The sequence below is a fragment of the Petaurus breviceps genome, unplaced genomic scaffold (assembly GCF_028583685.1).
Source record: "Petaurus breviceps papuanus isolate PSGF00001 unplaced genomic scaffold, PetGlider_PUasm1.0 138, whole genome shotgun sequence".
Taxonomy (NCBI): Eukaryota; Metazoa; Chordata; class Mammalia; order Diprotodontia; family Petauridae; genus Petaurus; species Petaurus breviceps.
Genome location: NW_027185694.1, coordinates 10,670,986 through 10,696,508, shown reverse-complemented (window position 1 = coordinate 10,696,508; position 25,523 = coordinate 10,670,986). Strand labels below are relative to the sequence as shown.

General features: G+C 39.8%; 1 protein-coding gene across 1 annotated transcript in view; it reads right to left on the bottom strand.

The window, feature by feature from the left end:
• The window catches only part of PRUNE2 (prune homolog 2 with BCH domain), a 320,598-nt gene that overhangs the window by 84,019 nt on the left and 211,056 nt on the right, over positions 1-25,523 (bottom strand). Inside the window, exons 7-9 of the mRNA XM_069105659.1 lie at positions 23,262-23,420; positions 15,052-21,586; positions 13,766-14,573 (exon numbers count right to left, since the gene is read on the bottom strand). Of these exons, the coding sequence (XP_068961760.1) occupies positions 13,766-14,573; positions 15,052-21,586; positions 23,262-23,420 (7,502 nt within the window). The remainder of the gene's footprint in view (positions 1-13,765; positions 14,574-15,051; positions 21,587-23,261; positions 23,421-25,523) is intronic.

The following is a 25,523-nucleotide window of genomic DNA, read 5'->3' as shown; positions in this document are numbered from 1 at the left end:
TGGGAGAAGCAACATGACAGCTGCTTCTGTGGGTGCTTCCTACCTTGTTTATTCAACAGCCAGATGCTGAAGAACTGGTAAGTTCTTGCCACCAAAATGCCTAGCACTGTCAAATGGCTCACTATTAGAAAAGGATAGGTTTTTCTCCATGAAAATGACATTAGGGGGATTCATTAGCATCTGCTTTACTGCTGAGGACCTTCAACCTTTCCTTCTGACTTGCATTTGGAAGCTCTGATGGGTCTTGTCTCACTCACTGGGATGTGAGTTCCCTGAGAGCAGGGACTGTGTTGTTTTTCTATTTGTATGCTGAGTGACGAAGACCTCAGTTCAAATCCAGCCATATAATTTATTAGTTGTACAGCCTGGAGCAAGTCATTTAACCTCTAATTGCTTCAGTTTCCTCAAATGTTAAATGGTCATAATAAGAGCACCCAACACCCAAGTTTGTTGTGAAGAACAATGGGACAGCATTTGTAAAGTGCTTAACGTGTTGCTTGACACATAGTTGGCACAAACACATACGTGTTTGTCTTTTTTCTACCCTTTCTAGATACCCATGAATCATTTCTTCAGTTATCCATTCTAAAATATTTCCAAGAACCCAAGTTAAGTTCACTTGTCTTGCAAACTGTTTTATTCCCTATTTTGAAAATTGGGATGGCGTTTGCCTTCTTCCAATATTGGGATACTTCTCCCGTTTTCCAGTCTTTAAAATGTTCCAAACAGACGCACAGCACTTATGCTTATCAGTTCTTTCACAACTCAGGGATGCAGGTGATTTCATTAAGGGCAACTAGGTATTTTCTATCTATCTCCTAATTTGTCTTGGGTATCCATTCCCTGCTAGTCATTTTTGTTCCCTCTTTTCCACTGAAAAGGTCATTCTCTCCCTGGTAGAGAAAATAGAAGTAAAATAAAAACTGAGTATATCTGCCTTCTTTCACTTGTCAAGTATAATCATTCTAAACCGCCTCTTCCCCGCCCCCCAAGCAAAGAAGCTATCCTTTCTTGGACCGCCTCCATTCTCTCCTAATATATCTTTTTAAAAACAAGAAGCTTTTTGGTGCTTTGGGCATCCTTTGCCAGACTCAATGCATTCTGAGCTTTAGCATACCTGATATTATTTGATAAAACTGTGCCATGTTCTTATCCAAGGGGTCCCAAAATCTCAGTGTAATTTTAAGCTATTAAAGTTGAAAATTGTAAGATTTCCTGTTTTTATCCTCTGTTACCTGACTTACTTTCATCTTTTGTATATCCTTTTTTTTAAGTCAGTGAGTGAATTCCCTGTTCATGAACATCAGTCTTTTCAGTCAAATCTCATTGGATTTGTTTCCCTGTCTTAATAATTCCATCCTTAAATATCTCCTATCCCTCCTGGGCTGACTTTCCTTTTAGAATTTTAGTTCACAGGATTCCATCAATCCTTCCTCTGAATCCTTTAAAACCTGATTTCTCCAAACCTAACCCGCCTGTCAGACTGTACCCATATTTCCTTTACTTTTTTTGTCACAAACTCTGGGAGGAAAGGTTCACCTTCCCTCCCCCATTCTCAACATTTCTACTCCAATAACTAGTACTTCCCTATTAGAAAGAATGTGATCCACAATAGACTTTCCCCTTATAGGTCCTTTACCTTTTTTTGTGAGGCAATAGGAGTTAAGTGACTTACCCAAGGTTACACAGTTAGTATGTGTCCAGTATCTGAGGCTGGATTTGAACTCAGGTTCTCCTGACTCCAGGGCTAGTGCTCTATCCACTGCATCATCTAGCTGCCCCAGTTCTTTTACCTTTTGAAGGATGAATTTCTCACTGAGACAAGTTAAAAAGTTATAAGCTGCTCTGGTTTTGGCAGAGAGCAAACATTGGCAGATGTCTGGATTACTGAAGCCCTCATCATTAATTATGACATTATTCCTTGGTGCCAAGCTCTTCATCTTCTTCTTTTCTCTATGTTATCTGCAGTATATTACAATATACTGAAAACAGGACTTTCTGTTTCTACTTTCATCAATCTTTACCCAAATGCTCCCCTCACAATGCTTCCAGCCTCTGCTTCCTTGATTTTCTTACAAATTTTCTTAATATGCAATGCTACCCCCCAATCTCTTATTACACTGTTTCTTTTGAATATGATATAAATATTAAGAGCCATATTACAGTCACAAGTTCTATCCCAGCAAATCTCGTTATACCTTGAGATCAAACTTGACTGCATTAGGACCATTAGTTCCTCTTACTTTCCTGTTCTACTATCCTAGCTACTTTCTATGCTTTCTAACTTGGATGACATTCCTTGGGAATATTTTTTCTCCCTCATCTTTGTTTTTTAGTTTGCAGTCCTTTTTAACTATATTTTTAAAACCCCTGGCAAATATACTATTACCAGCTTCATTAGGTATATTCTACCTTTGACTGTGAATCTCTTATCTCTATGTTTTATGCCTTGGTTCAGAAATCCAAACCCCATTCTTAGACATATCTTCTAAGACAATCATTCACTTTCTAAATCAATTGTTCCCTTCTTTGTCCTTTGCCTTCAATGAGAAAACCAAACCTATGACCCTATGGCTTTCAGTTTCTTCCCAAAGACTTGATAATTATTATTAATACTTTTTAGGCTCCTTCTGGCAGCATCATTGTGCTCCCATGAATAGAAGTGGAGTCTAGTCATCTTTTTTCACAAGCCTTGGTAGATTCTCTGTAATTTCTTGTATACATGTCCCATGAAGACAACAGCCATATCTCTCTGTTTTCAGTTCAACAAATAGCTATTTCAGGACCCATGAGTAGGGAATCATCAACCACTACGACCTCTCACCTGAAAGCCTTGATGGATCACAGTATCATTTTTTGGATGACAAGCATCAATTTCCTCAGAACATCCAGCTTCATCCTCCGAGGAAAGTCTCAAATCTATTTTAAACTCTAAGAATATAACTATCTTCTTCCTTTCCTTTCACCTCTATGGGATACTCTTCCACTCAGCAACACCTCAACAAAGGTCAAGTCTCCTTTTCTCCATCTGAGATTCTTCCCCCTGTTCACACTGATGCCATGCTTCTGTTTCCTTTCATGATTTTATTGTCACTAATAACCTGAGGTGTGGAGAAGCATCTTTAGAATTCCTTCACTTTCTCTTTTAGGAGCAAGATGATCAACCTACACTCAGAACACAAATAGCACTCACCCAACTGTATCAGAAATACAAAGTCCATACTTGATGTAAGTCACTATATAATTTCCCCAATTCTCAATACAGATTTGTATTTTCAGTCATTAAAAATATACTTGTGAGTATTTATACCTCAACATTAAACATTTATTTAAAACTCTTTTAGATTATTACCACCCTTTAATAACTTGATACCTACTCTAGAATATTTCTTTAGCATCACACTACCATGCCCTGCATCCCTTTAATCTTGCACCAGTCTCCTGTTTCTTTCACCAATTTGCTTCTCACCCAAGTATCCGTAATATCAATTGCTTTACCTTCTAATTATTCCACTTAGTTTTTTTTTACCAGCTTTCCTTATCATGCCTATTACCTCCTCATTTTCCTTCCTGAATGTACCTCTTGAGGTTTTAATCTCTAATTATTCTTGATCATCTTTAATCATTTTTAGATTTTCCTTAAGGGTCCTACCAGGTCCAAATCCTCTTTCAACCCAAAGAAGGATTTGGGTCAGTATCTGGACCCAGAGACTGTTCTGCATCCAATTTTTCTACATTTCTTCCAAATTTCTCCTCCCCAAATTCAACCCATGGCTCATCTTACTACTCTAAACCCTTCCAAATCAAGTATACATATTCCTTTTTTTCTTAATTGACTTCTTATTCCTACTTTATTTCTTTTCTCATAGAAGCTGAAATAAATTAACTTCTCTACAAAGGTATCATAAGACATCTTAATAAATACCTTGCCAAAATCCAATTACACTATGTCTACAGCATTGGCCATATTTAAAAGTCTAATAACCATTATTTATGCATAAGGTTTTGTTTTACTATCATTAGTGACATACAGTTCCTGCTATGCTAAAAATAAAAATACACATGACTAAACACCAACAGGATTTCTACATAGCAATGGGAAAAAAAAAACAAAGAAGAAATAATGGAAAGTTCCATTCAAAATAATTGTAAAATTCAGTAAGTATCTAGAAGTTAATGCACCACGGTATACTTAAGACTTGTTTATACAGGATAAATTGGAGGTAATCAACAGAGGGAAGATACTAGAATTCGGGGGATAAGGAAAACCTTCTTGTGGACCATGAGATTTTAGCTGGGATTGAAGGGAAGCCAAGGAGATGGGGGAAGGGGAAGGAATTCCAGGCATGGGGGATTGTCAGTGAAAATGGATGAAAGAGATGTAGGGTCCTGAGTAAGGAAGAGAAAGGAGGACAAATCACCAAGTACAGGGTGGGGTTGAACAGTGGGGAGATAAGGGAAGACTGGACAGGGAGTAGGGAGGCATATTATGAAGGACTTTGAATGTCAAACTGAAAAGTTAAACTCAATCCTAGAGGTGATAGAGAGCCACCGAGGTTTACTGGGTAGGGGAGGGGTGACATGGTCAGCTCTCTAACTTTAAGAAGATCACTCTGACAGCTGAGTGGAGAATGAACCATTAGCAGAAAAAGAATTGAGGAAGAAAGACCAATCATCAGGCTACCGTAACAGTCTAGCTATGAGGTAATGAGAGCCTGCACTGAGATGGTATCAGAGGAGAGAAATGGATATGTCTTAGAGGTGTTACAAACATTGACAGGACTTGAAATCAGATTAGTTATGGGTGGTGAGAGAGAGTAAGGTGTCAAGGATGAAGCCTGAGTTGCAAGCCTGGGTGCCTGAGGACAGTGGTGCCCTCAACAGTTATAGAGAACTTTGCAAAAGGGTAAGGTTTTAGGGGAAAAGCAATGAGTTCAGGTTTGGACATGCTGAGATTAAAATGACTATGGGGACATCCAAGTCTAGATGTCTGATAGGTGGCTGAAGATTTAAGTCTGGAGGTTAGGGAAGAGGTTAGGTTTGGACAACTAAATCTGAGAAACATTGGGATAGAGATGATAATTGAGTCCATGGGAGCTGATGAGATTCCCAAGAGAAATAGTATAAAAGGAGAAGAGAAGACGGTCCAGGAGAAAGCCCTGGGGATACCACCTGGTAAGGCATGACCTGGACAAAAATTTAGACAAGGAGACTAAGAAGGAATGGTGAGATAGATGGAAATAGAACCAGCATGGTGCCATGAAAACCTAGAGATAAAAGATATAAAGGAGAAGAGGGTGACCAACTTTGTCAACGGCCACAGAGTCCAAGAAGGTTGGAGACTGAAAAACGGCCATTAGATTTATCGGTTAAGAGCTCACTGGCAACTTTGGAGAGAGCATTTTGGGTGAATGATGAGATTAGAATGAAGACTGTAGAGAGGTAAGAAAGGAGTGAAAAGAAAGGAATTGGAAAAACTGATTATAAAAAGTCTTTTAAAGGAGGTGAGCCACAAAAGGGACGTAGGACAATAGCAGGTAGGGAGGAATGGATCAAGTGATAGTTTTTCTGAGAATAGAAGAGACACGGGCATGCTTTTACATAGTAGGGAAGCAGCCAGAGAGATTGGTGATAACTAAGAGAGTAGAGATACAGAGGGAGCAATCTGATGAAGGTGTAGAATAGGATCACTCATACAGGGAGAGGAGTTTGCCTTGACAAGGAGGTGGGCCACATCTTCAGGTGAGACAGGGCAAAGACAAGAGGTAGTGACAGAAGGTATGGGTGATGTAAGAGGAGGAGGAGATGGGAGAAGGAGACGAGAAGAGAGAGGAGAAGATACAATTATAACATTGCTTAAATAAATTAAAAATGACTAGAGGGACGTTCAATGGTTATGGCTGAGCTTTACATATCAATTTAATAAAAATGATGACAATACCTAAATTAACCTACAGGTTAAGCACTATACCAATTAAATTATCAAAGTAATATTTCTTAGTGCTTGAAAAAATAATAGCAAAGTACTTTTGAAGGAATAAGTTATAAAATATCAAGTAAAGAAATTTTTAAAAGTAGGAGTGAAGGGAGAATGGTACTTCCAGACTTCAAATTATGCTATAAAGTATTATCATAAAAACGATCTGATTCTGATTAAAAATAGAAAATTAGATCATTGGAACTACTAAGAGAAGAATCAGAAACCATTTAAATCAATACTACAATGTTTATAATAAATCACAAAATATAAATTATTTTGAGAATTATTTCCACTTTGATACTAGCTGCTGGGAAAATTAGCAGTTTGGCACAAGTTAATATTAGATGAATATCTAACAAAATATACAATAAGATCAAAATAGATATGTGAAAAGAACAATAATGATCACATCATAAAAAATTATAAGAGAACCAAATCAGGTACTTTTCACAGCTATGGTGAAGGGAATAATTCTTAACTAACAAGGGACAGAGAGGATCACAAAAAATAAAACAGACAATTTTGATTACATAAAAGTGAAGAGCTTTTGCACTAGCAAAATCAATGCAACTAGAATAAGAAGAGAGGTAGGTGAATGGGGGAAACCTTTGTAACAAATCTCTTTCATAAAGACCTGATATCCAAGACATCTAGCAGACTAAACCAAATATGTAAGAGTAACTGTAAATCACCAGTGATTTATGATCAAAAGATAGGAACAATTTTCAAAAAAGGAATTACTAATTAATAACAATAAATGTAAAAACAACACAGAAGTTTCATCTTATACTCAGCAAATGAGCAAAGATGACAAAAGATGAGAATAGTCAATGTTGTGGAAAGACAAAAACACTAATATAGCATTGGTAGAACTGTGGATTGGTCTATGCATTCTGGAAAGTAATTTGGAATTATGCTAAGAAAATGTCCATATATTAACAAATACTTAAAACATGAGCCATAAGCCATCACCTCTTTTGTACTCTCCTAAAAGGCAAAGAAGACTTGGAAAATTTGTGGGACTGTTGAAGAAATTTCATTCAAGGCAAGGAAACATTCTCTACTAATGCAGATTTATATCTTCTCTCCAAATGAAAGTAGCTTGGGGCACTAAGAGGGTAAGTGACTTATTCAGGGTCACACTTCCAGGATGTGGGCACTTCTGGAGTCCAAGGCCAGCTCTCTATTCACTACTATTCTCTATTTAATAATATTGTTATCTTATCATCTAGTTCAAAGATCAGAATGTCAGGAAAACTAATTTTTTTGAGGGGGTAAGGCAGGGCAATTGGGAATAAATGACTTGCCCAAGGTCACGCAGCTAGTAAGTGTTAAATGTCTGAGGCCGGATTTGAACTTAGGTCCTCCTGACTCCAGGTCTAATGCTCTATTCAGATGCCACCTAGCTGCCCCCAAAATATAATTTTTTAAACCATAGAACTGACCGTAGGAATAGCCTGCACTTCTGCAGAGAATAGGTAAAGCAGCCTTGGGATATGGTCTGGGTGTGTCTTGAAGTAGCAACCATATGAAACTCCAAAGCAGGCACAGCAATATACTATAGCCAACTAATGGCATATGTTGGATATCATAGAAAACTTCCCTAAAGTAAGCTTGGCAAATTAATTTTCCACCAATCTTCAGTTGGCCGATCCCATGGAAAACTGACCAATTGATAGGCCAGTTCCCACCACCTCCTCTTCTACAAATGGTGCCATGTGAATCAAGTGCCGTTCATTTTGCCAATTATATTTTCTAGCACAAAATGTCCTTAGTTAGATTCTTAAACATAAACAAACATGATGGAAAAAGGTTTCTTGTATAAGGCAACTGAATTGTGTCGACTTTTGTAGGCAGCTCTCACAGGCTACTCCACTATGTCATTTATTTTATTTCCACAGATTGTGATCTCTTTGATGGGTGCAGGTCACAACCCACATATACCTTTGCATCTAGATCTGATTGTCTGACCTTGTATTCTCTCACCTTACAGTCCAATGTGTGATTATAAAGTTGTGGCCTGCTACAGAACATCATTCACAGGATGTGCCCTGCTCATGACCACCAAACATGTCATCCTCTCACATTCCTAAATACTCAGAAAAATCCAAAGTAAGTACTTAAGGGCTTTCAGTCTTTTTTTCTACCTATAGTAACGGAGTTGTCTGCCCACATACAGCATGTGGTCTCCTCACGCTGGGAAGTTACCGTACCACAACAACCCGGGAACCTCCATTTTAAGGAAAGAGTCCAGATCAGCCATATTCATTCCATTCTTCTCTGGGCTCTGCTCCTGAGTCTCTGGACTTCTTTCACTGCCATGACCCCTTGGGAACCTCTCCCACAACCCACCCCTTTTCAGTTTGCTTTTGTGGGCTATATTCCCCTATTAGAACATATGCTCCTTAAAGGTAAAGACTGTATCCCCAGTGCTTAGGACAGTGCCTGGAACAGAGTAAATACTGAATAAATGTGTGTTGACCTAATAAATACTTGTTGACCTATCACATGCAATAGAACTTGATACCATAATGGTTTTGGCTCTCACTAATTTGCTTGTTCTTGGTGCCATGTCACCCATGCTTAAGGCATCAATGCAGCATTGTAGATAATACGATAGTCTTCAAGGTCAGGAGCTGAAAATTTTAAGGTCATTACATTTCATTATATCACTATAGAAACTTAATCGTTTATACCTTGGATTTTTCCTTGCTAAAATGGAAATAGTAGAGCATCCTATCATATAGACCAGCCATGAGTTGCTCTAAATTGGCATTATCCAAATATATACTTATTAAGTGCCTGTTTGTCCATGTGCTATAGGATCATAATTACAAATAACTCCTTTTCATGATTAATTATCAATATTTCATCTTCCTGAAGTAAGGGTTCTCAGAAGTGTGCTCCCTAGAACACTAAAATGCCTTGAATTTCACTGTGTGTGCCTTGGATCGCGTGGAATTTACACTTGCCATTATGTGTACATGGGTGAGTCTCCCTAGCATCTCAGGGTATGCCATGACTCCTCATAGTAAAGAAGAATACTGTTACACGAACAAAAAAAATTGAGAATCATTGCTTCAATAAAACATATCAGTTGACAAAATTAAACTTTGGCAATTAGCAAAATCAAAGCTGGTGTCAAATCCCAGACTTCCAGATTGAATTCAGTGCAAAGTCAAGAGCCTGAAGAGCAAAAAAGTTAAGAACCATGGTTTAGGGAGGGACAACTTTGCCACAGATGTTTGACCTTTTGGAAACATGACAATGGCACCTGTCTTGGTATCTACATATATACATACACACACAAACACTGATTTGTTGTTCAGTCATATCTGAGTCTTTGTGACCCTATTATAAGGTTTTTCTGGCAAAGATACTAGAGTGCTTTGCCATTTCCTTCTCCAGTGAACTAAGACAAATAGAGTTTAAGTGACTTGCCCAGGGTTACATGGCTAGTAAGTGTCTGACACCAGATTTGAACTCAGGTCTTCCTGACTTCAGGCCCAGTACTCTATCCATTGGGCCATCTAGCTGCTTCTGAAATATATTCATATATATGCATATATATTTCTGAACATTTATATACATGTAAGCATGTACACATACATACATATGTTGAATTGAATGGAAAATGAATCCTAAAAATTAGATTGAGTGTTCAGATGGGAAGATTTTTTTCCCATAGTTACTCATCTTTTTAGTAAGGAAGAAATTGAAAAGAATTCTGTAAATGAATTTATGGAATCCACAGAGCAGAGAGCCTTAGCATAATGATTCTTGAAACATGACAGTAAATGACTGTCTCTACAAGTTTGGAGGGATGATAAGCTTGAAACTTAGAGGGCCTCATGAAAAATGCAGGAAGAGTTAATGGCATATTATGTGTGTCTGTCACAGAAATAAAAGGACTTTTTGTAGGGCTTGTCATATGGGAAAATAAGCCAAGAATGATTAATGTAAAAAGAAAGAATGCACAAAGATCTGGCTAGGACAGGAAGGTCTAGAATAACATCTTTCTCTAGTTGGATGCTGGAAATATGCCAGCAGTAAAATTCACTGAGCCTTAAGGTCATTTAATTTTTTTTTTAATACAGAATCACTCACCTTACTTAATCATGAAATAGGATACAAAAGGGGACAGAAAATTTAAGGGTCAGCTTAATTCTAAATACTTTATCCCAAAGGTTCCCCCAAAATAATTTATTATCACAAAGAGGATTTTCCCAAAAGATCACAAAATGGGAACTTTATAAGGTCACAGAGTAACTCTTTTCCTCCTACCACAACTCAGCAAGACAAAAAATTAAAAAAAAAATTTCTTGTTACATGTGCTTTGGGTACAATGCTTTCATTTGAATCTTCTGGTCCCTGTCTGTCCTTTCCCCCCAGGATTACAGACTCCAATATATATTTATATATGTATATTTTCACAAATACTTTTTACCATTCAAATGTTAATTTTAGATATTCTAAGGAACATAGTACCCAGCATACTGTTTACCTAAGTCTTCCTTCTTAATGATGAATTGTTCTCCGTTAAAAAAAAAAAAAAACTTGCTTCAAGAAATGATGAATTGACAAATTGCTTTCACTTTTTATGTGATCTAGTGGGAAAATCAAAGGCTTCTACTTCTCTCTGTCTCTGTCTCTGGCTATTTGCATGTGCTGAGGTCTTCCATGAATGTGGGGGTGGGGGTCGAAACTTTCAGATTTTCATAGCAATAGCATGTTCCATTGAAAATCTAGACTATTGCTTTCTTTCTTTTCTTTTTTCTTTTTTTGGAGGGGGGAAGGCAAAGCAATTGGGGTGAAGTGACTTACCCAAGGTCACACAGGGTCAAGTGTCTGAGGCTGGATTTGAACTCAGGTCCTCCTGACTCCAGGGTCAGTGCTCTCTTCATTTCACCACCTAGCTGTCCCTAAACTACTGCTTTCCAAAACATTTTTTTGGGGAAAAGAAATCTGATTTTGAATTTCAGACTCTCAGGTTGTATTACACATGTTTACATATGTTATACAAGTTCCCTATCTCTCTGTATGCCCTTGCTCATACTGTATCCTTACTCAGAAGTCTCTCCTCTTTGCCATTCCAAATGCCACTCATTTTTCCATACCCTGTTCAAATCCCGCCCCTGTTGTAAAGCTTTCCTGAACTACTTCAGCCCATTGTAACCTCTCCCTTTTTTAATTCCTAGAGCACTTACTATTTGCACCATTTATTTGGTACTCAACCATGGACCACCTTGTGATATCTCTTCTCCTTTCTTAAATTAGATGATAAGCTCCTTGAAGGCAGGGATCCTGTCTTATAAACTTCAATATCATCTACCATCAAGTATAATTCTTCATTCTGAGTAGGAACTTGGCAAATATGTATTGAGTTGATTAAGGATGCCCTTGAGTACTTTTGTGTCTGGATATAAGAGTTTTATTCCTCTCAACTTTGGTTAAAGTTTCCTAATAGCAACATTTTGGTATGGGCAGTTATAATTAAGAGAAAAAAATAAATTAACAATTAAAGTGTCAGTGCCGTTTTTAACAGTTTCATCTGTTGGATTTCAGAGGCAGGTGCCCATGTGAACAGGAGATCAAACAATTGCTCATTCAACTAAAAACTGCCTTGTTTCCAAGAAAGAGGGTGTAAATCCTGCCAGCGAGACTGCTGGGCTCCATCTGCTGCTACCTTTATAGCAAGGAAGAGGTTGAGGATCTCCAAGGAACAGAATAGTTTGACAGGAGACAAGAAAGATCAGAATAACAAAGAAAATGCCCAGAACAGAGAAGGTGCTGACATGTTGGTGAGCCTGTAAGGGCTGTACCCTTAACTCATTAGGGTTTTTTTTTTTTTTTACTTTTTTTTCCCCTCAGTTGTACAGCCAGTTCCCTCCCAAATGAGGAAAGAATGCTCTCCCTCCCAGGAGAGGAATTTGCTCATTCCACATTTTAAATCTACTCAGACCTTTCTCCACAATCCTCAGCTAGGCACTTCGGGTAGTGCATTACTACCAAGGAATGATTTAAGCACTGGGAGAGAATTTGGCTGGAAAAGAAGAACTCTCCTATTCCTTTTTTAAAGATCAAAATTTAAATTAATCATACAAGGTTCCTGAATAGATCATGTTGATGTCTACTTCTAGACAAAATACAGGGTATTACTGACAGTCTTAAATCACATACACCTCACAGAATTTTAATGTAAAAGGAATGGGTAGTTACCTAGACTACTTTGGTCCAGCCCATGACCTCTTGGAGAATTGGCAACCGGGAGCCCAGTTTACCTCATAGCATTGCCTCATAGCAATGCACAGTTTAGGGGATTGAATCCCTGTTCTCCCAGGACCAGAGGAGAAGCCTAAGTATCTTTTCCTGATGGGGATATTCATGGGTTAAATGGCCCTCAGGTAGTAGAATAGTGTTTCATTAAGCAGATTTGAGAGTAATGACCATTTAGGACAATGTTGTGAGGGTGTGAAGAGAATTGGTTTATCTGTTTAAGCTACAAATTAGTGTACGTTTCTGAGCATATGAGTAGAGTGGAGACTTAGTATGCATATCTTAAGTTAACATGCGTAAGTATAGAACTTTAGTACTATTAAATCTCACCTTAAGAGATTTAACCAATCATTCTAGCCTATTGAAATAAATTTGGATACTGACTCTGTCCTCTAATATACCCCTCTCAAATTCTTCTCATCTATAATAATAGCAAATGTATATCACGCTTTAAATTTTGCAAAGTTTTCATATTTTCATAATTTGTTCCTCACAATACCTCTGTGAGGCAGATGCAATTATTATCCCCATTTTATAGTGGAAGAAGTTGAGCCTGCAATAAGTTAAATGACTGTAGTAAGTGTCTGAGGCAGAATCTGAACTGAGGCCTTTGACTCCAAGGTCAGTGCTGTACCCACTAGGGACCCCTGGCTACCTCTATAAGCATACTTGCTATGAGTATATTCAATTCACTGATGGAAATTTTGACTAGAACAAAGCCAAGGACACATCCCCAGGACACACCACTAAAAAACCCTCCCTCCAGTTTAACACTAATCCAAAAATCATCTCTCTTTGAGTTGCACCAGTCTGTCAAATCCAAATCCATACAACTGCACTATTGTCCAATCTGCCATTTCTCCATCAAATAGATCAAGAAATACATTGGGGGCCTTGCTGAAATCTAGGAATACTATTTCTATGGCATCCCCTCACCTATCAGTCTAACAACCACAGACATGGAAATAGGGTGAGTCTGGTATTACTGGATAGAACACTGGACATGGGGTTAGGAAAAGTCCCCACTTTAAATCTGATTTTAGACCTTGACTAGTTGTGTAGTCTTTAATAAGTCACTTAACTTCTGTTTGCCTCAGTTTCCTCAACTGTAAAATGGGAATAATAATGTCCTCTACCTGCCATTGTTGCTATGATGATAAAATGAGATAATATTAGTCAAGCACTTAGCACAGTGCACATGGGAGGAGTGTGCTATAGAAATGCTAGCGATTATTATTATTGTTAAACAAGTATTATTAATAAACAAATAATTATTACTAATAAACAAGTATTGTAGTTATTGTTGTTTCCTTTTTCAAGGAACCACAAACTCATTAAAAATACATTTAAAATTTTTGACAAATGGTCATCAAGTTCGCTGGCCTGTAATTTGAAGGCTTTACCTCTTGTTTTTGAAAATCAACATATTCTTAGAATGTTAAAATGTTAATAGATAAATTCCTGGGGTGGGAGGTAGAGGAGGGGGGTGTAATATACATTTTCTCTTACCCTCTTGGGCTTGGTTCTCTTGGTTCAGAGTCCAGAAACTCTGTCTCCTCCTCCATTTCCTTTTCTGGTACCATGCTACCTTCAGAAATCTGTGGTGAAAGCATTTCCCATTCATTGTCATGGGCAACTACTTTTAGCAAGAGTGCATCTCCATCCTCCTTGTTTGCACTCTTATTCTTCTTTGCCAGGCTTCCCCGGCAAGAGGACTTCTCCCTCCTTGAAGATTCATGAGGACTATTTTTCCTTGTCTCTGCACAGACTTGAGCCTGTTCATCTTCTCTCAGTCTCTGATCTGTAGCCATGATGGAATGTCCAGACCCCAAGGCTACTGTTTCTGTCTGTCTAGAGCTTTCTTCAGGTGATGCATTGTAAACCTCACTTCGACCTAAGAACATCCAACCTGGGTCTTGTCCAGGGCTTTCTGGAGGTCTCCTTTTATCTTCCAGTTTGGGAGGCACAGTGTAAGAACCATTCTCGATTAAGGGTCTCACTGCAGACTGGCCCTTCCTTTCATTTATTGCAACTGACTGTAATATATGCTGGGAGGACACTGAAAACTCTCCTGGAAGATCCATTTGTTCTGACCCAGCATTGACTTCTTGTAATTCAGATTTACTTTCCCTTGGCATAAGGGCAATCTTCCTTTCAGAGAAGTTTTCTTCATGGTCAACAAGAATATAATCCATTTGTAGTGTACTTGGGTCTTCGTTCAACTCTCTACATGCATCTTCCTTATTTCCTGTTCTTAGCTCAGGATTTTTGCTAGAAATAAATTCTGCTTCAAAGTCTAATGGGTTTTGGATAACACCTATATACAAATAAGGAAGAGGAAGGTAGGGGAAAGGAGCAAAGACATTTTGGTTAGATGTATTATATAACTTTCTTTTCTATTTCAAAAGATCCCTTTAAGATAAGAATATTTTCTAAAAATCAATTTTTAAATTTCATAGTGATTGGCTGATTTTGTTACTTTCTATTTGTATGTGTGTTATTGGGGACAATCATTGCAAACTATTTTAATTACAGACTGCTTTATTTGACAAGACTGCATGAAGTTAAGACTTTTAGGACTTCATTTGACATGCATTTCAAACTTAGTACCTCAGGATCAGTACCCTGATCCCATCAAACTGACCCTGTTTCCTACACATGACATTCATTTCTCATCTCCAAGCCTTTATAAACTTGGGGGGGGGGGAAGGGGGAAGGGAATGAATCTCACACATGCAGTCTCATAAACCATTCCAGGAAAGCCATGTTTTGTTAGTTAAGGCAACATGTCTTACCATTAGGTGGTCTCATGTCTCCACCTGCTGGTGAATCAGAATTATGTGATTCTACTTCATTGGAAGAAAGAGCTGACCCAAGATTGGAACCAGATTCTAATGGCAAGGATGTTGGCTCAGGATCTTCCTGTATATATAATTCAAGCAACTTGTGCCTGGCCTTACCGTCTCTTTTCTCTGAATGACCTGTAGTATCTTTTCTAGACAGCGGTGCAGGGAACAGTAATTCTTCCATTTCACTGTCAGAAGACTGTTCCTCAGCTGAGAGTACTTCCTTCTCCTCAATGGAGCTTTGGGGCACCTCTGTGAGAAATGACAAATCAAAAGGAGGCGTATATGGCATAAGTGGATATTTGGTGGAAGTCTCCTCCAGGAGAGCCTCAGCACCATAATGGAAGTGTTCAGGTTCTTTTGTAGCGTCTTCATCAAAATTTGTAACCATCGAGTTATCTTCAAAATCAACCCAAGAGGCTGCTGAGGGACAGATCGTTTGTCTCCCTGTAGAATGTTCAGGGCTATTCTCTTCTGATGGTGATTTTTCCATGCCCTTCATCGTTCCATCTGAAGTGTTCACTGCACCATTCAAACTGTGTCCTATAATAGCCTCATTTCCATGATAAAAAGAGCTTGTGCTTGTTAGGGTCGCAGTATTGGCTTCTGGTTCCTCACCAGTTAAAGGGTGTTCGGTGTTAATCAAGGCATTTGTATCCTTTTGACTTTCAGTAAATATATCCCCTGTTATATGAGAACTATTCACCTTAAGAGTAGCTGGTGCCTGGGGAGTCATGATAGCATAGGCTCCCATGTTTTCATCGGTCAAATCTTCCATTTCCACTGGTTCCAAAATTGATGTTATTTCTCGGATGGTTTCACTTTTAAATTCTAAGTTTGCTCCATTGTCACCAACCAGTTCAGAAGGTCCAGAGGAAGTTCTGGGAGAGACTAACCTGTCAATATTTGTTTGTTCATTGTTTGGATACAAGAAAAATTGTTTTTCAGTATGCACCCCCACCTTCTGGATGGCAAATGTCTGTCTAAGAACCAGAGCAGTTTCTCGATTCCCAGATTCCTCTCTTGGGCTGGCTGCAACTTGGGCAAGATGCTGCCCATTCTCTTCCTTCATTTCACATTCGTGACACACATCAGGACTGGTGGAAGACTGGGAGTTGCTGTCCTGGTCACAGTGATTCAATATGTCTGGATTTTCACCATCTGCTTTCAGGCTAAGGGGCTGTTCAGTGTCAGTCCACAGATCAGGCATTGCTGAGGTAATCTGCCTACCTTCTTGCAAATTGTCATGCAAAATGTCTGGGACAAATGTACCTTGAGGGACCCCACCAGGTGGAGAACTATTCCATCCAGGGCTAAACCTCATTGTCATTTGAGAGGAAGGGCTGCTGGCAATGGAGTCATTTGTACAATTAAGTTCTGAATCTGGCTGGTCCAGAGCAGATAGCACTCTATCTTGACATTGTTCTTGGTTATGACTATCAGGTACGAGCTCATTAGCAGCAGTTGACATGACTAGTAGCTCTTTTATATCCTTTTCTTCCTGGCTTGGGTCAAACTCATCAAACTGCTCCATCTGTACAGAATCTGAGTCTATCTGGGTTGGTTGGATATTCCAAGACAGTTCATAGTTTTCTTCAATGTCACCTTGAAAGGGTGACCGGTTTTCATCTGTGAAAGGATCAACATGAAGTGTTTCTTTGGATTCAAGATCACTCTGAATGAGTGCATCCCATGGATCCACCTTTTGGCATACAGAAGAGGTCTCTTCTAAAACACCATCTGAGTCAGAAGGTTTTATCTCTTCAGGACTCTTTTCCTGGGGCAATGTGTTCCACCATTCTGCTCTCTCAGCTGAAAATCCAGGAGTTTCCACTTTGGACTTATGCTTTACTTCTGACTCATTTTCAGGAGACATTTGTAATGATGCCTCTTCAGTTACTTCTTCAGTCTTCAATGTCTCTGGAGAATATTTTTCCTCCTCACTAAATCTGGTTGACTGTTCTGCATTTTTACTTATAGGTGAGAAATTCCACTGATCAGGACTGCTTTGGTCTTCATAGGATGGGCTTCCTTGACTCTCAACTTTGGTTGTTTCCCAGGAATCTCTATATTCAGAAAATTCCTGACTTTCATGGTCAGCTGTGGTCAAGCATACATTTTTTTCATTGAATATATTCCATATCCTAGACTCCTTCTGCAAATCTGCTTGGGAAGTGATCAAATGAACGTCTTTCTCCAATTTATCTTGACCATTAGAGCTGCTATTAATCCCTGAGCTTGTTGTAGTGGATTTAGTATCATTATTGAGTGCAGTTTCAGGAACTTCATGCTCATCTTTTTGGTAATGGTTAACTGCTGAACTTTGTTCCTGAGATCCTGAATTTTGAGGAGTGTTGCCTCCATCAGGGCTTGATAAAGAAGAGAGGGAGTCATCATTCTCTGCTTGGGCATTCCACATATCTAAAGTTTTAGGAACTTTGTGATCAACAACCTCTTGGAATTCATCCATCATTTTCCCCTCTAAGTCTCCCATTTCAAGTACCATTTCTGGTTGATCACCAGTGATAACAAGTTCAGAGTCTTTATCATTCTCGGTACTCCAGTCACCTTGATTCTTTTGCTGATAGTCTGTAGTCTTCACATCACCCAAGCTGGAAATAGCAGCAGATGGATCGCTTAGATCAGGGCTTGATGCACTTGAGTGTGTATAGTCACTGGACACAATATCATCCTCATCATTTCCCATTTGAAAATCACCTGTAGCAAGATGATTTTTAATACTTTTCATTTCATGGTCTTCTTTTATTTCAAGACTTGTTCCATTGTATTGAGAGTCACCACCTACACGTGCATTCCAAATGTCAAGACTTTGGGGACTTTTAAGAAGAGGTACTGTATCTACTTTCTCGGTGGGTACACTCTCTGATCCCAAAATTTTGTATGTCTCATTTTTCTCAAGGTTTTCCGATAACGAATGATCTGTTGCAGCTGGATTCTGAACTGACAAAATGTTAGCAGTGTCAACTGAATTTTCCTGATCCACAAAATGCTTTTCACGGGCATCATTTATCTTTAGATTATTTGTGGAAGTTCTTGTTTGTGCATCACCGGTCTTTTGGTTAGAAGTATTGACCTGGAGTTCCACCAGCTCCTCTGAGATTTCGTTGGTGTGGGAACTAGATGCCACTGAAGGAGAGATGCTTTTAACAGAGTCATCATGGGTCTCTTGATTTTCAAATGCAGTGGGAGAATAGACTTCTGAGTCACCTTCTTCTCTTTCTGAACTTCCTGAGGCACTATCTACTTCAGAACTTCTTGTATCCTCTTCAACTAAATATTCTTTATCAATATTTTCTTGTATGTTATTCTCATCTTCACCATATCTATAACGCTGATCTTTCCATATGTCTGAATGGTCAGGATGTTCGTTTTCAAATAAATGGCCAGGTTCTTTGTTTTCAGGACTTGTGGCAAAGAATCCTTTATTGCCCACCGAAGTACTTTCTTGTGTTTCCTGGTTGACAGAAGCAGTCAGAGGGGTGACAGGTGTAAATGCTTCTTCCTGCTCATTTTCTAAGATTTCTAGCTTATCTGGGATGTTACTGTCCTTAATATTTTCTGATGAGCTCAGAGTTTCCCATGGTGATTTGTTTTCACCTGAATCTACAACATGTGATGACTCAGGCAGTATTAAGGATGACATATTGTCTTCTTTCATGACTGTATCCCAAATATTGCTAAAGATTTGCTGTCCACTTTTCTCATTTAGTGAATTGAATTCATTGAATGTGTCATCTTTCCCTTCCTCAGAGGCATTGTAGGTCATATGGTGCTCCCATCCTACCTGACTGTCTTCTTGACTCTCAACGCTCCATGGCTCTAGCTGTCTCACTGAAAATCGAGTTTCTGGTTCTGAACCTTCATGCATGAAGGCTTGCCCTTCTCTGGAAGTCTCCATTCCCCCATTGCAGTCATCCCAGTCTAAGTCATTATCTAGATCTGAAATAGTTGCTGTTGATTGTGTGTCCTCAAGAATAACTCTATTCCACAACTCAGCATTCTCAGGAGCTGCCTGCCCGGGGTCTGTGCCACTATGCATGAGGGTCAGTTGTCTATTTGTTTCATTATACATCTGCATCATTCTAGGGTCATCATAACTAGATTGGCTGCTTTCCCCAGCATCCTCCTCAGCTGAGAAATTTTTAGTATCTGGGTATTCTATCTTGAGCAAATCTTTATGTGAATCTGAAGGGACATTTGTTTCTGAATCAACCGTCACAATCTGGTTATCATTTGGTGTATGTGTTGTCCACATCTCCAGGGTCCCAGGCCCTGAACTAATTCTGTTTCTGTAAGATGGAGGCTCCTTTGGCTGAGGAAGATTTTCAGCCTCATTTGACTTATTCAGTAAGGTCTCCTCTGCAGCTATGTTAACATCACGATCAAAAGTTTTGTCCTCGGCTTCTTTCTCCTCCCCTACAAATGTAGGTGATATATATGAGTCTGACGTAGAATAGTTGGTATCTAATTCAGAAGCAACCAAATCTTCACCTACATTGGAGGTGCTAAAGTCTGAGCATCTGTATGATAAGAAGGAATCTTCCCAGGGAGCTGGAGCTCTTTCCTTGTCACTCTCTTCATACAAGTTCCAAGTGTTTACCTTTTCAAACAATTTCCCCCTGATTTCAGAACCATTGAACCCATCCTGATTTTCCCTAAGCAGCTTGGAATTATTCCATATGATGTCAGAATCAAGACTGGGATTCTCAGACTCAGTGTGGACATTGTTTGTGTCATTGCTCTCATTCCAGGCTTCTGAAGTCACTTGATTATTTGGAGTTTGGGGCAAATTCTCCAATGGGACTTCTGCAGAAAAAGAAAAGTCTTTCTTTGCCACAGCCCACTCCTCATGGTCCCTTTGGGGAGGCAGGTTTCTGTCCATCTGCTGCACATTCCAGGATTTGTTCAGAGCACTGGTGCTGTCTTCTTTATTAAATTTAGTCCAGGTAGGGAAAGGCTCTGAATCCACCTGTCCATCACTATCATTTGCAGGATTTTCCCATGGATCTCTTTCTATCACAGAAGGTGAGCTAGGCTGCCACACAGCAGCAAAGTCTTCTATCAAGTGGCATGCCCCCTGAGGGGAAGCATGTGATAGATGTGATTTCTCAGAAGGGAGTTTCTGGTGTTCTGGATTGTCCTCACTTTGGTGGTGGGTATCAATGTTACCCACAGACTGTTGCTCAAGTTGGGTCTTCCAGGGATCCAGCTTTGGGTACTCACCATGTCTTGACTGCTTTTGCTGATATACAGAATCTGAGGCCCGCCTATCAATGGGGCTTGCTTTGTGATCTTTCCAGGACTCAGGACTCTGGAAGACAGATTCCTGTTCACTGGAACTCCATGTGTCAGTGTTCAGAAGGGCGGTATTTTTTGAGTCGATTTCTAAACCACCCCACCAACTGCTACATCTCGTGCGGGCTGGAGTAGGTCCTGTGCGATCTAAGTCATTTATGTTTTGCAGCATGTCTTCTGGGAAGAGCAAGGTTGGGTCCTCTGTGAGTGGTGAGCTTTCCACAAAGCTGTTCATTGGAGTTGGTGGGACTCTTGCCCCAGTGTTTTTCAACCTCTCAGAGGGAGGAGAGTCATCTCCCACAAAATCAGTGAGGCTCAAAGTTCTTTCTGAGAGGTCCCCAGGGCTTTCTTGCCTCGGGGCCAATTCCCCATCAAATTCCAGAAGGCTGTCTTTTTCAGCTGCTGTCATCAGTAAACCTGATGAGTAATTAGCCATGTCACTCCCTAACAGATTCATCTCATCAAGTCCCTTTGGCACTGTGGGTGGCTGTCCTTCTGATGAATCACTGTTGGGAAAGAAGTCATCCGCTGGGGAATAGTCAGCTGAACGGGAAGATGATCGGGATTGCACAGAAACATTGGGTGCTGGGTCAAAGCTGAAAAGGTCAAAATGTTCGCCATCTTCTCCAGAGTGTGGTTTATGCTCCTCAGCTATCGCTCCTTCAGGGATGGGACTGTAAGAGTCAAACCCTGGGAGGAGGCTATGATGAGGTCCAGCGCCTTCACCTACTGGGCTATCATCACTTAGGAAAACTGAGCTCTCCTTGGAAGACCGGCTGCTCCGAATGGTTGCCAAGCCACTGTCGGGGCTCACAAGGTCCACGTTGACATCCACCTGAGCTGGGATGGAGCCATTAAGATCTTGAGGGTTTTCTATGAAGTTCACAGAACTGGGCTGTGGTTCTACATCAGAGCCGTACAACTCCATGATGCCAGAAGATCCCTGAGAAAGTGGTGCACTCCCAGCCACGGCTTCAGTAGAAGACGTCCTGCTGTTGGAGACCATTTCTGAACACCTCCTGTTAATGACTTCCTTGACAAGCAGAACCATCTGATCCGAAGTTATCACAGGGTCCTCCTGCTGATACACCAGGATCTCGTCACAGCCACACTCAAAGGGCTCTAGCTCCAAGCAAGGATTCTGGCACTCTTCCAGCTCACAGCAGATCTGTCAGGAAAGCACAGCATTGCCACTGAACACGGTCATTCACACCAGTCGTCTTTGCAGCAAATTCATATCAAACCCACTTAACTACATGGGTTTGAGAGGATAAGTTTAAAAAAATTAATTTAAATACCAAGGCTTTTACTTCTACGAAACACAGCCCATCTGCCTCCAAATGATTGCACATACAAATTAGGTTTGCACAAAACAAAAACAAAGTCAGAGGGATGCAAGGATCTCCCTGGGGAAAGATTGTAATACCACCATTTTACTACACTGGGGTATTTGGAGAGGCATTGTCCCATTTGGAAATATCTTGGCTCTAGAGGCTATATTTTTCTCCCACATGCTATACACACTCCTTCTTCTAAGCTCCAGTTATATAGAATAAATTAACGAAAAAGTATTTATTAAGCACTTACTATTTGTCTACCACTGTGCTAAATGTCAGGGACACAAAAGCAAGAGTGAAGACAGTCCCTGCCCTCAAGGACAACTCCTTCTAAATAGGGAAACAATACTTATAGGCAAGTGGTGGCCACAGAAGGGTATTTTGGTTATGGAAAGCTACAGGGAAGATTAATAAGATAGTAAGGGAGATACTAAGCAATAGACTGAGGATTTGGTAGCATCCACTGACATTCTAATATAAACAGAGCAGTGACAGTTACTGTATCCTCAGACTGCTACCTGCAGCCTCCGGGAACGGGAGGAAGGAATGAGGACCGCTGCAGTGCCTTCCAGCATTCCCACCTATACGCATTAGGATGGCATGGTCCTTTTCAAGAACGAAGGACAAACAATAACATCAGGATAAGGAGAGGTACGAGACAGCAATCTAAAATCATCACTGGGCGTCTTTAGGTTGCTCAGCCAGCAAGTGACATTAGGATGAAGGAGAGGACCCAGCTTCTTCTTCCTATGGTAAATTCTATTTGGAGGAGTGTTTAAAAATCCTAGGACTTTTCCTACTGGCCCTTATTTGGAGGAGAGGGCACTAAGCTCTCCTAGGAATTAGTGTTTAGGGTCTATGAGAATACCTTCAAAGACTTGCTTTAACCCAATTCCTGAAATCTTCTGTAACCTAATATAGGACTGTCTTTTGCTACTTCTAGTTAAATTCTTAAAAGCTGACCTTCCACATGGATCATTTATCCCAGTATTCTACAGATCACTAATTTCATTTATTTATTTATTTGTTTGTTTGTCTATCTATCTATCTATCTATCTATCTGTCTGTCTGTCTGTCTGTCTGTCTGTCTGTCTGTCTGTCTGTCTGTGTGTTTGTTTGTTTATTTACTTATAAAGCAATTGGGATTAAGTAACTTGCTCAAGGTTACACGGCCAGTTATTTTGTGTGGGTGCCAAGTATCTGAGGCCAGAACCAATCCCGGGTCTCCTGACGCCGGGGCTGGTGCTTTTACTCACTGCACCACCTGGCTGCCCCCTACATCACTAATTTATAACTGGAACATAACTTAAAGATCATCTAGTCACACCTTCTTCTCTTACAGATGAGGTAACTGGAGCTCAGAGAGGTGATGTGATTTCCCAAGGTCACACAAGTAATAATAAGTAGGAGAGGTAAGAATCGAACACCGGTCCTAGGGCTCCTAATCCAGTGCTCTCTCCTCTATACTATATTCTTACATAAAACTATTGTTGGCAGGGTGCTCACCTGATTGCACAATTCTGCATTCTCTGAATATACAGCTATTTGACGTTTTGTCTGTTGTTCATCGGTTAAGTAACTGGCCAAAAGGATGAGTACATCAAAGCCATACTTCTCTGTAAAAATCTTCAGGTCAGTGGCAATGTTTCTATGAAACATACAGTCCTGTAATAGAAAGAAAATGTAGTCATTATCATAGGGATTCCCACCTTGGATCTGGGGAGAGTGTCATACACATACCCCTGACTATGGTCCTGAAAAGTACTGTATGGTCAACATCAAATATTCAATGTGAGTATATTTAAATTTATTTTTTTCCATATTTTTTGAGAAATTTATACCATTCCTTAAGTTAAAGAGAAACTTATAAAGTCAGCATTAGGAATCATTACTTTTACAATAAAAGAAACAATTCTTTCCTACATAACTAAGAGTAGCTGTCATTGATGTCTGCAGGTAAAACATGTGGTGTAGCCACAAGGACATGTAAAGGGGAGATAAGCCTGGTGGGTATAAGATGGGGCCACTCTGGAAAGGTCACACTTCTCATGTAAGGTGCTCAGAGATGTTTGCTAAAACAGAGTGGGAGGAGTTTAAGGGAATTCCATTAGCACATATAGGATACATAGTGGAAATGGCTGTCAAAACACTTAGGAAAAGAATAAATTTGCATTCAGTGACTGAGAAAAAGGAAACTATTCCAGTCACACAGTTGTGGTGGGCAGTTCAGTCAGTTTATGCTTTCGCTCCTGATAACAAGGGATTCAATAAAGTACTAGTGCTGGTCATCCTATCGGACTGCTTAGCTCTGATTCTGATTCAACAAAAACAGGGGTTAGTGTTAAATTAAACACTGTGCACGCCATAGTTAAAAAGACTGTAGGATCATTGGAACCATTAAAAACCAGCTAAAATTGATTTGAACTCTATAGACGAAGTAGAAAACACTCAATTATCCTTTAGAGTAATCTACTAGTCAGTTTAAGAACCTAACCTCTTCCATTTCTGGGTCAGAGTTACCTTCCTGAAATGTTGGAATGCTAATCTGTTATTGATAATCTCATTCAAAAAGTATTTATTAAGCACTATGAGAGTGCAATTGACTATGCTAGTATCCATTTATGCAATGGAGTTGGCTGATTCGAGTTTGGCTTATGGGCTCCCTTGGAAGGGGTTACTTCAAAGGCGCTAGACTTTGAACAGTAGGAGAGTCCTCAGGAATTGGTCACATAATGAGGGGAAACTGCCACTGATGAAACCTGAGTCAAGGCTAAATCAACAGAAGTCCTTCTAAGGGAATAGTTCTAATGTGCCCTCTATTATTAATTTTTAAATATAACAATAGCAAAAACTAATTATCATTACCAACAATTCAGGCAAGTGACATTTTAAAAAATTAACCTGTCACAAATATTTCCCAAACATTAAATAAAAAGTATTTTGTATCTATTTACATCAACTTGTCCTCAACCCTGATATTATATTATTTTGACATTAAGATATTGGAGGGGGGAGAGAGCCAAGATGACAGAGAAAAGGCAGGGACTCATCTGAGCTTTCCCCAAACCCCTCAAAGATCTTTAAATAATGTCCTAAACAATTTTCGAGTGACAGAACGCACAAAAGGAGGGGGTGAAAAAGTTTTCCAGCCCAAGAAAACTTAAAAGGTAAGCAGGAAAAGTGAGGGTGAGAGTGGGACACAATCCAGTCAGGCCATACCCATACAGACCAGACCTCAGCAAACCAGGAGCATGCCTTAGGAGTGACCCAGCTGCTTCTGGAGCACTCAGCCCACAGACCCAGGAGTGTGATTCTGAAGAGGTAAGCAGTCTCTCTCTCTCTGGTGGACAAATGTCATACTGCAACCGTCACTGTTCCCTTACAAAAATGCTGCCACTGACATGATGAAGGCTCTCATCACCTAACATGTGGACAATTCCAATAGATTTCTGGTGAGTCTGACTTCCTCTGTAAGTCCCACCTTGCTCGAGTTGACCTTTCATTTAGCCACCTGTAATAAGAATGTAAATTTTAAAGATCTTCCCTGCCCCTAGGCTAATGTGCACCTGAAGCCTGGGGTGGGGGAGGCTTGTTTTTCAGTAGATACTTCTTGATTGGCCAGTGAGTCAATAAGGTTGTTACATTCTCTGAGCCAGGAGAAGGCTATATAAGCCCTGATGTGTAGCTTTGTTTTGGGACTCACTTTGAGAAGTATTCTGTGATTTGATCTGAATTCTGGGAAGCCGTTGTTGAGAGTCCCCCGGCTTT